This window comes from Lepisma saccharinum, unplaced genomic scaffold (assembly GCF_977018435.1).
Source record: "Lepisma saccharinum unplaced genomic scaffold, izLepSacc3.1 HAP1_SCAFFOLD_291, whole genome shotgun sequence".
Taxonomy (NCBI): Eukaryota; Metazoa; Arthropoda; class Insecta; order Zygentoma; family Lepismatidae; genus Lepisma; species Lepisma saccharinum.
Genome location: NW_028143037.1, coordinates 350,377 through 364,887, shown reverse-complemented (window position 1 = coordinate 364,887; position 14,511 = coordinate 350,377). Strand labels below are relative to the sequence as shown.

General features: G+C 39.7%; 1 protein-coding gene across 1 annotated transcript in view; it reads left to right on the top strand.

Moving 5' to 3' along the window:
- The first annotated feature begins 2,239 nt into the window (after positions 1 to 2,239).
- The window catches only part of LOC145982659 (uncharacterized), a 217,447-nt gene continuing 205,175 nt past the window's right edge, over positions 2,240 to 14,511 (top strand). The window contains exon 1 of the mRNA XM_083116033.1: positions 2,240 to 2,260. Coding sequence (XP_082972159.1) covers positions 2,240 to 2,260 — 21 coding nt within the window. The remainder of the gene's footprint in view (positions 2,261 to 14,511) is intronic.

Below are 14,511 nucleotides of genomic sequence, written 5' to 3'. Positions count from 1 at the left end.
GCTTTGAAAAATTCCGCCCCAATGGAGTCAAGTCCTGCCGCTTTCCCCTTTTTCAGTTTCCTTATCGCTATTTTTATCTCATCGACCCCAATATCTTCGTCGAGAATCGGAACGAAATCCTCTAAAAAGTATATTTCCCGCGTAACTTCTAGGCGTGGCGGCCCCCCTCCCCCCCCCCTCGACGACACGACGACAGTGTCCTTCCCAAATGTAAGGTTCAATATGTGCCCAGTTGCTCTTTTGTCCCCGTAATTTCCGTAATATGCCCCACAAAGCGCTGTTATTCTTTTCTGCTATGGCCTTTTTTATATCTTCAAAATTTCCCTGTTCCCATTTCTCCTTTTCTTCCGTTAAAATGTTGTTATAAGCCTTTCTGCTCGATACGAGGGTCACTATTTATATTTTGAGCCTAACAATGAAAAAACAGTAATTTGGCATTGAAAACTGCTTTATTGTTTTTCGAAGTATTCTCCTTTATGGTCAATACACTTTTGCATTCGTTCGAACTATTTGTCAAAGCAGTTTTTCCAATGTTCTTGAGACACCTCCATAATATGGTTTTTGAACGCATCAACGGCGTCTTCCGCCGACGAAAATCGTTGTCCACGCAATTTATTCTTGACATTCGGGAACAAGAAGAAGTCATTGGGTGCCAAATCAGGACTGTAGGGCGGATGACCCATCAATTCGATTTTTTGACTGTTCATAAAGTCGGTTGTTAGACGAGATGTGTGACAGCTGGCATTGTCTTGATGAAGAATGATCCGACGGCGTTTGTTTGTTTTCCGTATTTGACCTATGACCTCTGGCAAACAAATGAGGTTAGGGTTTGGATCAATTATAAAATTACTTTCTCAGTTCAGAAATGAATGAATGTATGTGTGTATGTATGTTAGTATGCGAAGTAGAGAATGTTTGTCTATTTGGCTACGGAATATTGTGTTATCCAATATTTAGAATCTCGCGTCTCTCAAGCGTCCTTTTGTTATTTTATATATTTATATATTATTATATTATTATTATAATATACTTGTTAAATCGGGGTTATTTAAATTCGCCGAACTTACTGGAAGACAAGGATTATATTGAGATCATACGACTTTGAATGGCAGTAACAAAGAATAATTATGCAAGATCTATTACTACTTGTAATAATATGCGTAAAATATTACGAGGAGCTTTACTTTTCTTCAACTGGATCTAACATACTTTTTTGGTATTAAATTAATATTCAATTATCTTTCTCTATTTGGCATTAATATCCTTGCCACGGCATTTTTTTTTTTTACAAATCTTGCCGACCTTGACTATATGTAAGTTAGATAATGATACGTGCTATTAGATCACTGTCCTTATACAGTCTTTTTTCCTATTCATGTAACTTTCCTATTCATGTAATAAAATATATTTTGAATATTTTATTCTAATTAAATATAATTAATTATTTTAATTTAAACATTATTATTATTACTATTATTTTGAGACACTTGGTTTGGACCCCTCCCCAACTGGATTTCTGTGCCTGGTAGAAATGGGTAGTCACAGAATTTGGTGCAGAGGGTGCCAAAAACTATTCTAACCCTGACAGAAAAATGTAGCCATGGCTCTGTTAAATTTTGTTTTCGTCCCATCCGGACATGTATAATTCATTGTTGTTTAGAATGTGTACACTGTTTTACTTTATTATTTGTTTGAGGCCACTTTTACAAGTCTCGTAGCAACATATCGCGAGACCCTGGGCGAGATTAGAATGCGAGGCCCCAATCCGGTTTTAAATTTGAAATCTCAATGCGAATCGATATACAAAATCTTCAGGGATAAGTCAGCAAATTATCATATTTACATAATAATAAATTACTGAAGAAAATGATATTTAATAATTTCACTCACCTTAAAAATGTCGTCATTGTTTTCCGGGAGAGCTGTAGGAAGGAAGTAAGAACTGCTTATATTATCCATTGTCTTCTTATATGATTTATTAGAAGTAGGGCTGAGCCGATACCGATTCCGGTGGTATCGGCATCGGTGAGTATCGGTTGATTTTCTTTTACCGATACCATCCGATACCAAAGATTTTCAGTGGCTAGAAATGCGGGCAAAGGCAACAGCTCGTCTCAACATTGTCATTTTTAAAAGTTCGTTCACCCTTCCTTGTGACAGATTGGGAGACCAGCACAGGAAGTTCCATAGATTTTCCTAGAAACACTGGATCATAAACCCCCACCCTCCTGAGAAGCAAATGGCAAGATCAAAGGCATGGGTAAGTTAAAGCTGAACCCAAACGTGACAATGAAGGCAGGCACGTATCCAGGGGGGGGGGCTCAGGGGGCTCGAGCCCCCCCCGAAAGTTTTAGGTTTACACTAGATAAAATGAGGTTTTTGGTTTCTTGTTGTGTGAAATAGAATGTGACAATAATTTAAGGAGAGAAATAATTATCGAGGCAAGACTGAGAATGTTCCGTAAGCCTGTTATTGATAATAGCACGTATCCAAGATGGGGGACAGGCGGCTCGACCCTCTCCCCTGGAAATATTTTAGTTAACAGATAAAATTAGGTTTTTGGCTTCTTGAATAATGTGAAAATAATTTAAGGAGAGAAATTATTATCGAGGTAAGACGGAGAATGTTTTATACCCCTGTTATTGTTAATGGCACGTATCCAAGGTGGGGATGAGGTGGCTCGAGAACCCCTCTCAGGAAAATTTTCTGTTTACACTAGATACAATTAGGATTTTGGCTTCTTGAATAATGTGATGATAACTTGGGAGAAATAATTATCGAGACAAGACGGAGAATGTTCTATAACCCTGTTATTGTTAATAGCAGGTATTAAAGGTGGTGTTGAGGTGGCTCGAGGCCCCTCCCCCAGGATTTATTTTTATTTTACACTAGATAAAAATTAGGTTTTTGGCTTTTTGAATAATGTGACGATGATTTAAGGAGATAGACAATTATCGAGGTAAGACGGAGAATGTTCTATAACTCTGTTGTTGATAATATTGCACGTAAACTTTTCTTGCGTTTTCGGTGTTGTCGCAGCGCTAGTGTTGCCCACTGGACGAGACGGGACAGGCTTTTAAAAATTCGAGACGAGACGAGATTGACCATGTGTCATAAGACAAACGAATATTTTCGAGACGAGACAGCATTTCCACGAGACGAGACAGCATTTCCACGAGACGAGACAGGCCAAAGTCTCGTCTCGTGGGCAACACTACGCAGCGCACTTGAGACTTGTGAGCATTTGGAAGCTGCACAACAAAGGTAGCGCCACATGTAGGGCGATTCGTTGTAATTTCTAATCTCTGGAAGGCGGGAGAGGGCACGTTCTTGAATGAGAGAAGGAGTCAACTACTGGCAATATTAACGAATCGTTTTATCTGCGGAACGTTCTAGAATATAATGAGGATATAAATACGCGGATTCAATTTTTCGGTTGATCTGTACAAAGAATCGGTTAATGAGATTTCAGAGGTAAGTGTGACAATTCATGCAGTCGATTAGTGATCAGTCAGCGTCCTCTGGTTGCTTTATAAGATATAGTGATTCGAAAATGAAGACATTGACGACAGCAGAACTCAGTGTAGTGTTAGTTCGGGTCGAGGGCCGAAGAGATGAAGGCGCCTCCCTCTCTCTCTCTCTCAAGTGAATATTTCAGCAGTACCGAATATTGAAGTGGTTTATTAAAACAGAAATAAGCTACATAGATCAAATGAAAATCAAAGTTTTGAGTGATGATTTAGTTTTCCCAGAACTAAATTTCGTATAAGCAGTCCGAGAATTTCATGGTATAAAAGAATACTTTTGTTTAAGCCTACTGGGTTCGAAACACATTCAAACACTTAGCTAACTACCATAAAGAGACAGCCGAAAATTTTATGAATGTCGAGAAGAGAAAGCAAGAAGATGCTGCACATGTAGACATTTTAGGCGGAAATTGCAGGCTCTACCAGAACCCGAATCAGAGCTCTACCAACTGAGCCACCTTTCCATCCTTCACTTCAACCGATTTTTCGTTAAAATGTCTACATAGTACATATACATGTGTATATCAACTCGTAAGGTGTTGCCTGTATAGTGAACAAGCACAGAAAATATAGGAGAGAAGAAAACTGAGGAGCATTCCCACCGGTTGAGGAGAATTTTTTTCTTCTGTGGTCAACAAGAGCTACTACTTCGAGGTGACAATGACAGTAGCCTAATAAGAGAGATTTCACACCGTGTTGCCTGAGATTGTCAACCTGATGGTCGTAGGTTCAAACCCCTCCCGGTGGCAGAAAATTTTCGTAAGTTTGACACATCCCATTGTGTTCATTGTCATGCAGTGTGAATGGGAATGATTCTCTTTGGAATTTACGATGGGGGCGAGGAGAAATATAAAATAACAATACCTCCATTTCAACGAACTGAGAAGTGGAGAAACATTGGATAATTCTTATAAATATGATAATTACATTCATGTTTTTAGTGGTATAATCGCAGGTAGAATCAAAGATCTTACGTGGCAGGTTTTTTCTCGCTCTGAACTCAGCCAAAATGCATTTCGCACCGATCTAATACATTCCTCAATTCATTTAAAAATATTATTGAATGTTTCATATCGATATTTTGATCAATGCCTCAATTCTTGGCGCTGAGACGATATTTTCTACAAATACCTCATCTGTCCTCTCGTCTCCTTTCTCTTCTCTCCTTCTCATCTGCTTATGCAATATCGCCTTCCCTCCTGTTCTCGCCTCTTGTCTCCATACCATTCTTCTTCACTCCTCTTATCCGACCCCACTGCACTCTTCTCCTCTTCTTTTCGTTCTTTCATGTTCTCTCTTTTACTCTACTCTCAACTCCCCTCTTCTCGTCTCCTCTCCTCTCTTTCCCTCCTCTCTTCTCCTCTTTGCTCCATTTTCCTCATCTCTCCTCACTTCTTTTCCCTTTTTCCTCATTACTTCTCCTATCCATATCTGTCGTATCTTTTCTTCCCTCCTTTACTTTTCCTCTTCCCCTTTCGCTCTCTCCTTTCTCTTCTCATTTTTGTCCCTTTTCGTTTCCTCTCTCCTCTTTTCCTTTGCGTAAACTCATCAGCGATGAAATACTAGAATATCGATTTTCTCTCTTTCAGAAAGTATTTCTTATTTGCGACAAATGTAATACTGATATTTTTTTTAGAGTTTTATACAATAATACTTGGGTTGTATTCCTTTCAAGTATGTCATAAATATCTATTGTGCATATGGCAACCCTGAAATTGAGCCTCTAACTACACGCAACCCTCCAGCGCCTTACGTAATTTGGGTTGCCTAGTTTAAAATGTCGTTGTCCTAAAACTTTTGAGAGACACTGTACGTACAATCATTTTTGTTATTTAATAAATATTTAATAATTATTTTATTATAATTATTTTTAAAATTTTTTACTTCTTTGACAAATTTCGATGTTATGACTTGTTTTTACACACATTTTCGCGGTCTTAACTACACGTAAGCTAGATGATGAATATTTGTTGTTTTATCTCTGATTTTAAAGCGTCTTTTTACTATTTACGTAATAACAATATTTTTTAGTCAAGATAGAAAGAACAAAATACGATTAACGTTGTCTTTCCTCAGTTTCTTAGTCTGCGGTTACATACAACAATACTCCATACACATCAGAGAAATTAAGTACTAATTAATTAATTTTCATATTATTACAAATAATTATACTAACATACTAAATATAAACAACTTTATCATTATATTTCTGAGACACTTGGCTCGGACTGGCTCCCAAAATTATATATTTCTAAATACGTGCCTACTATCCGTGACAAAAATATTGAGCCCGCGGTTTGCGTGCTTGTAAAATTGTACTCCGTGGGAGGAAAAAAGTCAAATATACCTCAACTCATTGGAAAGCTACAAGTGTCTGCTTTTAGACAAAAGCAAGAAAAGGTGATTTTAACTCTGTTTTCTATTCAGACAAAAATGTTCGTAAAAGTGTAGTTTTTTCGGGTGTTTTGTTACATAAGTCAAATTCAATTGTGTGTAGCTTCGTGTAAAACCGTCGTAAATATGATTTTTTTTGTGATTGAACCTTGTTTATGTGGAAATATCTCAGCCAAATACAATGGCACTATCATCTGTGGAACAGTCACAATTAATGATTAATTATGATCTTGCAATCTCGGTAATTGTCAGCTCAATGGTCATGAAATGTATATCAAAGTGATGGCCGTGGAATAAAAATCAAACTTTCATATCTCATTCTTGCACACTGTGCGAATTGAAAACAACAGAGAGAATTGTTTTTCTTGGCAACCGGTTCCCGCGCAATTCACATCGTTGCTAAGTACGCATGTAGTGCGTTTGCCAAGCGTCGAAGGCGAGGAGGGATAATTTCCCCCAGGTCTTTCTCGCTGGGACAGCTGCTGATCACTGTTGCCAACTTCGCTCTTTTGGAGCCAGATCTGGCTCTTTCGTGCACTCGTTTGACTGTGAACTGTGGCACCCGCCCTCTGCCCCACTATGATGCCACCACTGACTCCGGCCCATAAGTACCAACTTTTGCCATGAGTGTACATTTTGCACGTGACGTGATATTCGTATAGCTATAGACGGTGTTAAAGGCGGAGCTACTGCGGAGCATGCGCACTCGTCTGATCCCCCTCCAACATCCGGTTATCATAACAGTGCTATGAACGTTAATATGAAATGGCAAAGTGGAGCTTCTTTTACAAGGAAATACGGTGTCAGCTGTGTAGCATATGGTTGTACAGTTCGATCGGGAACACATTTATTGAGTTAAGTATCACTTCGTAGGTTTCCGAAGGACGTAGAGAGACGAAACCTGTTGATACAAGCAGAACGAAGAAAGGATTGGTACCCGGAAAGGATTTGTACGACTTGCATTTTGTTACAAACATGTTGATCGTTTGTCTGCGTATTGTGTTGTGGTGAAAAGCACGCCTCTTAGTGAGGTTTCAAACCGAAGCCACACGCGACAGCAGTGGTTCGTACCGAAGTGACAAGCAACACAGGCCCATTTAGTCTATAAATAAGCATTTACCGCTCATGGGAGATCAAGTCTCAGGCGGCACAATACATTGGAAATCTGAGCGACACGTGCAACTTGTCGTGTCGCTTCTGTTCGAAAAAATTCATTGATCACTGAGGATTCACTTTTAAGTGGCACGGAGATTACACACCGAAGCGACAAGCAACAGCCCCTTTACTCTAAAGGAAACAATTCACCTTGCATACGAATACAACAGACAGAGGCGACACGATGCATGGTACTGAGAAAACAACAGTCCAGTTCAAGCGACACGTGCATTGGTTCGAAAGGAAACTTTCAGACTTCAGCGATGCGTGTATCTTGGAAAACAACATCTTCCGAATTAAAGAGAGACGACAAATTGCAGGTGTCGCTTGTCGCTCGGAATGGGCCGTTTTATCAATACCGTGCATTGTGTTGCCCAGGCCTGTTATTTTCGCAAGCGTGACTGGTGAATGGTTTACTTTAGATCGAATGTTTCTGTACGAAATTCCGATATCGCTTGTCGCTTCAGTCTGAAAACTCCCTTGTTGTCAGTGTTGCCAACAGCACGAGAGAAAAACGAGCTAAATCGCACCCAAAATGGAGCTAAAATTCACATCCAAGGGGCTAGATTTACAAAGGTGTGGCTGCGCACTGAAAAAAATCTGGTTCTTAATTCTTGGGTGTTTTGGTGCAAAATTTCTGAAACTCAAGAACCACAACTAATCAACTGTCAAGATGAGGGGCATACGCTCAACTAAATTAAATTTTCTTAACTTAAATAATTTATTTCCCCCGTAAATTGTGGTGCAATAGATTACACAAAAGCATTACACATTTTCGGCATGTTCCTCCTTCATATATATGCACACGTACACTTACACACACACACACGGCCGCACGCACGAACTAGTCTCTGGGCGAGCCTCACTGTTACGAACGATTCGTCGATTCCGCACCGCACTTCTGTAAACTTTCAAGAACCAGATGCAATGCAACTGAACAAAGATTCGCATTTTCTAGAATCGACGTTATCCGTAATTCGCCTCGGGCTTCACAGAATACCCCAAAACCAGAAACAAGGGGATAAAGTGACAATGTGCACTTGCTACCTGCTCCCCAGGATGGGTCGCAGGACGAGCTTGCAGGTGCAGAGGGGGGTCGGTTAAGTGAATTCTTCTTTGCAGTTTACTGAAATACCAAAAAACATTTCATTACTGAAAGGGCTAGATTTGTAGCAAGATTTCTCTCTGTAGGGCTAAAAAGCCCCTTGGGGCTTTTGCTGAATTTTGGAGCTGAGTACGTACTCAAAAGGGCCAGTTCTGGCCCCAAAAGGGACAACTTGGCAACACTGCTTGTTGTTTGAAGTAAATTCGTGCAAGTGAAAGTGGCATGCCATATCATAGGTTTTCCCTAAATCCCTGAAGCGGAAAGGCGACGTTGAAAGCACATATATTTGCTAGCATTTGTTATGTGTCATTTGATTACTTCTGCAGATTTGTTGGCATAATTTGTAATTTAATAATATCACTAGTTTTATAAAATTATCTTTCCCTCACTTTTCCATTTACAAAATAAATGAATATATCTAAACTTTCGTACGTTTTGAGTTTGCGTGCGTGTACACGAGATACTTGTATGTAGTATGCTATACAATTGGCGGCCACAAAGACACGTCATATTTTAATAATCTGCTCTGCAGTTGATCATCCGACGGATTCTAGACGTCCACCCCTTCATAGTAGAACTTAACAAATACCTTTCTTGACTATCGTCGCACAATTGATGAAAACAAACGCCCATTTCTTACTTCGTATGCCGGTGAACCTGCACTGGCAACAACGGGGACTGGCCCAAACCGGAAGTTCCGGGGGGGACCGGGCAAGACCTCGCCAATGTTTATGTTTACCTTTTTAACACGGTCTATAGGCTGCGTCACCCACCTCTTCTTTCCTCCCCATGTATTTTTATATATAGCGCTGTGGCTAAGATGAAGATGACAATTTTGTTATCCGGGAACCCTTTATTTTCGATTTTATATTAACATCATTGTATTATTGAGATGGGTGATGCCGCCAAATCTAGGCGGTGAAAACTAAGAATAAATTGCCATCACTTTAAAGCTAACGGTAATAGCAGCACCCCCACCCCTCTGACAACTAAAATTACCCTAGTAGGCACTTTATGCAGCCTTCGTTAATCTAGCTCCTTGAAAGTCCTCTTTAGCTATATTAATGGTGAAATTTAGCTCTATTATGCACATCAGGTTTGGCAACACTGACAGGATGGCCGTAGGAGGCAAGGAGAAATGCACTAGGCTTATGGGACCATTATTTTATTCGTTCTCTCGGGAATATCAAGCATCCGATGACGTAGAAAAGTACATGGACGGAAAAAGGACACGTTGAACTATGTCATAGTAGGAAAAGTCGAAACTCCCATTTGATGAGCCGTAACTTGAAGTTGATGTCCCATAAGGAATACATGGGATTCGGTAAATACTAATTCATCATATTTTTCAAAAATCGTATAAGGCTTAATAATCAACTTAGGAAACCGCTTCCACTTGCCACATGGGGAGAAATTCATACTCTTCATTTCTGGCGGAGATCTTTTTAGTAGCATTGCTCATTCCGACGATATTGGAATAAATGCATGCCTGGTGCGTAATTGTCCCTCTTCGCCTTAAACTCAACGTCCAAGCAGCTTTGACACGGGAAATGAGCCTAAGCAATGTGTTGTGCAAAGGAAATCATTGTAGAGATGCCGAAATTTTCTTTTGCCATTTTTGTGTTTACATTCCTGCCATGAATAATTGCCTGAACTCCCACATAGTCATAATAATTCTTACGTGCATTTTATCCAGGCAGTCGGTCTCACAAATTCGCGTGTTTGTTCGTAGGCACAGTATTTCGACCAGGGGAAACGAATAGGCGCATCTCACGACATAAACCAAGGTGTCAAGTGCACTGCGGAGTGTTTGGGGGTTACGTCAGCACAGTGAAAAAGGCATGTAAAGAAAAAGGGAACAACAAAAATTTGCATCGACCCAATATTTTATCGGGCGAGTTTTTCCAAGGTGTGGTGAGAAGAAAGATACACGACTTTTATTTTAATTATCCAGTTCAACAGAATCCATTATGAGCAGAATTTTATACTTTTACCTTTCACTCATATTTATTGAAAGTTTATTAATGTTTTTATTCCTTTTGTCTCTCTTAATGATCCCACAACTCCTTGCTTATTACAAGAGTTGCAGCTGTGAAACAGACCAAAATATGAAAGCAATATTTCAGGTGCGTTAAATGCTGATTCCACCACCACTACTCGACTCGATGATTAAATGAATTTTGCGAAATAAACACAATTTACGTGTGTTTTTGCTCGAAATATATTTTATTAAAATGTTAGTTGACGTGAAGGCTTAAAATGCGAAATTTTTTAAATATAATTTCTATGCGTTGCTATCGCTAGTATGCACCTCGTTCTGTTTCCCTTTCTTATGAAATCGCTGTACGCAGCAGGTGCGTTATTATTGTATGCAGAGAAGACTGGATCTCTCATCGACTTCATTCAAATCGTCCTCATCGAACATCGTTTTACTGAATATACGAGTATCTGTTTAAATGTGCGACATAAAATAATACTGGGAAAATGATGTTCTCTTAAGTCCACTTTATGCACAGGTAGGCTAATCGGGACTGGACTTGCAGTTTAAAGTGGGATCCGAACCACTATGTACCTTCGCCGGGCACCAAAGGATACTATGTTCATATGAAGATAAAAGCTAGTAAAAATGGGACAGAAACCCTGCAGTACAGCAATACTCCATTTCCACTATGAGAAATATTTCATTCATTATTTTATGCTGCGACAATACTTTGGATCGGCTCGACGGAAGGCACTTGCGCGATTCTCGCATCGAAGCCGCAACGCTGTGGAAGTCGCCTGCTGCCCGCGGAGTCTGAGACAGGGTTTCGGAGCGGAGTGCGGAGCGTACTAAAGGAGCGCTCCGGAGCGACTTCGAAGCGTCATTTCTACTCCGCTCCTCGCTCCGGAGCGGAGCGTGGTACGACAGCACTCCGATCCGGAGCGGAGTGGTTCGACTTCTCGAGAGACACGCTCCGCTCCGGAGCGGAGTGGTTCGACTTTTTGAATCGCACGCTCCGATCCGGAGCGGAGCGTGAAACAACAGCACTCCGCTCCGGAGCGGAGTGGTTCAGCTTTTTGAGACGTACGCTCCGATCCGGAGCGGAGCGTGATACAGCAGTACTCCGCTCCGGAGCGGAGTGGTTCAGATTTTTTAGACGCACGCTCCGATCCGGAGCGGAGCGTGAGGCAACAGCACTCCGCTCCGGAGCGTGGTGCTTTTGACAGCACGCTCCGATCCGTTTAGGAGTTTTTTTTTACACGAATGCTGTAATGCAACTATGAATAATGGAATGGGCGCGTTAAAGCCGACTTCCGTGACGGAGTGGTTATAATGGGACCACATGGAAAAGAGCCTGCAGTCCTGTTTCCACGTACTCTAGTTGTTTGTCTGTATGATCGCCCCCGCTTGGAGGGGAGGGACAGAGTGAATCATGCTTCCTTATGGCCCTAGTCGACCGGGTGAAGGAGGAGGTGCGCGGGGACTTTTGACCGAAGCTTTTTTGTTTGTGGTCGCTCTACAGCACAGCACCCTATGACGTCAGGGATCCGTGGGGTATTTCAAATTTTGTATTGTGACTCTTAGATATAAGAGTTTGAATGTTATGTGTTGAATGGGTTACGAATAATTTCAAGCAATCAATTTTTTTCTGCTTTACGGATTTTTCCGACCCACCTCCCCCATACAACAGACAGCTTCGTTTTGTGCGGTATTCCGTGTTCCTTGCAGGTGACTCAGTGCAATTGACTAGCGCTTTGGTCTTGTGCCCGTTTCAAGAGGGGAGGAGGGTGAAACTGGTACATAGCTTGTTTGTGTGTGCTTTCGGGGTTGAGAACTTCGTTCGCTGCGCTGTACGTTGCGTTCGACTTATCCGTACATGGTAGAGACATCGCCTTTGCCAGACAGATCCAGTGTTGCCAGTTGTATTAGAATTATGCTACACCAATTCTGGCTAGATTGTTCTCTTTTAAAAGTATTACTTGCGCGTGTTGTTCTTCTCTTCACTGTCATAAAAAGAAGCCTTTAAAAGCTGTGTTCTCTTGTATCATTACATGCACATTATGTGTGCTTGTCAACGGTGATGTATGGACATTTAATGAAATTTTTAACGCCGCTGATACATGGACGTCTTCAGGATTTTTTCCAGGAAGGGACAAGCAAGATATTTTTGCAAGGGAGGGGGGCAGAATGAGGCAGAATTTCCCCAAAATAGTATTACTCCCTTTAAAAATATTCTACAGTTTGAAGTTATCATGTTCCTGCAACGCCCTTGCAATAATTAACATATATTACTGTGACTGAAATGAAATTATATGCGTGAAATATGTACTTCTTGATTACCTTTAATTTCCGGGTGGCGTGGCCCCCTCCATTTCCGGACGTCTATGCGAATGGAGAAATCATTCCAACCAGTCTCGGTTAATGGAATTATAAGGTGACTAGATTTGTTAAATCAATATAAAACAACAAAAAAGAACGAAAAAAATCCGTAATTGTTAATTCTATGCATCATAAGCCAAGAGAATCATGGAAGATCTATACTGTAATAATGAATTGAAGGAAACCATGCCGAGTTTTTATTTATAGTTTACCTGTTCAAGTAGGAATGGAAAGGTGCACAAAAAGAATTACAAAAATGTGTGTAAAAGAAAACCAAGTATTTCGATCAAGTTATTTCTATAATTGTAATCAACAATGACCAGTTGTCCTTTGAACTAAGTATAAGTTTCAATTTGTCTACTCCGGACTATTACCTTTGCCTTGCCTTTAATCGTATATTTCTCATGATCCGTAATTTTAAACAAATCCTAGATAAGTCGGTAAAAAAATAGGACACCGAAACTATGGAAAAGAAATATACTGTGATAGAGAAACAAACACAAAGGAAACACCAATGACATTAACGCGGGTAAAAACCAACACCATTTGTCGTTGAGAGCTGAACTCAAATCCACGAACTCGCTGAAATATTCCCATGGAATTCATTATTCGTCTGATATTGAATACCCAATGATGTTTTCTGTTATGTAATAGACATTTATGAAGTGAATACATTATTAGAACTTTGCCAGATTTCAGAAAACACACACACACACACACATACGTAAAAGATATGCATAAGAGGTTGTTCATTTGGAAATGAATTTCCGAGTTGTATTTTTATGCTTTTGTGAATAGATTTAAAGGAAAGTGACATCTCTTATTGTTAAACAGAATTACAAATGTATATTTGCTTAAGGATTAATTTATCACAATATACATTGCAATTATACATTCAACATACGTTGAAACAATGCCTTTTGTTATGGACTTTTGGTGGATTTAAGACTGAACAATACGCTATCGAGAATAGACCTACAGTTTAAATCCTACCTAAAGTGAAATTCGAGCCACTATGTCCCTCCACCGGGTATCGATCCCAGTGCCCCTTCATTACAAGGAGACGTTGTTACCACGATGTTATCGGGGTACAGCGCGCTACTTTTTTTTCAGTACACATTTATCAATTCTCTCATTATTATCGTCGCGATTAGCTAAAATTCAAAGCTAAGTTACAAAAATCAAATCAAATGCCATCAGTGAGGAAGGCACGTATTGCTCGCAGCCCTGTTATTCAAAATGAAACCATAAAATTCAGGACATGACCCTATCCAAGTAGATAATATTACATTTTGTGTTTATCACGGTTATTAAGGTTTATACATCTTGTTTCGACTTATCTGCTGACTACACATTGTTCATTACTGAAAACTTGCTTTCAGTTTGCTGTGTACAACGTACTCAATACAAAAAATATTAATTTTATACGTATACGTTTTCTGGCTTTCTAGACTCAGAAAGTTAAATATAGCAACATTCCATTCGTCGTTTTTCCAAAAATTTTTCAATTTTCTTATAACCACCATGCCTATTTCCAGGTTTCTGCTTACAAACTTGAAATGTTAGATATGGCAACCAGACATTTTGTAATTTTTGCAGTAGTATACGTATGTAACCATTAAATACCTATTTCAACTTCCTGCAATTAAAATTGGGAAAAAAAGAATCGATATGACAACCCTGTATTTCATAATATTTAAATTCCCCTGTTCGGCTGTATACAAACAGCATTCCGATTTTCGACTTTATACCTTCATAAAAGTAAACCAAATGTGGCAACTTACATTTTTGGTTAAGTCGGTTTTCAACTTTCTAGTGTCAGAATTTTTAAAAAGTTAGATATGAAAACTCTGTATTTCAAATTAAAAAGTTTCCTTATTGGCCGACGGTAACATTAATAAGCATGATTCCGATTTTCCTCATACATTCAAAAATCGAAAAGTTAAAATTAGCAACCTGAATTTCCAATT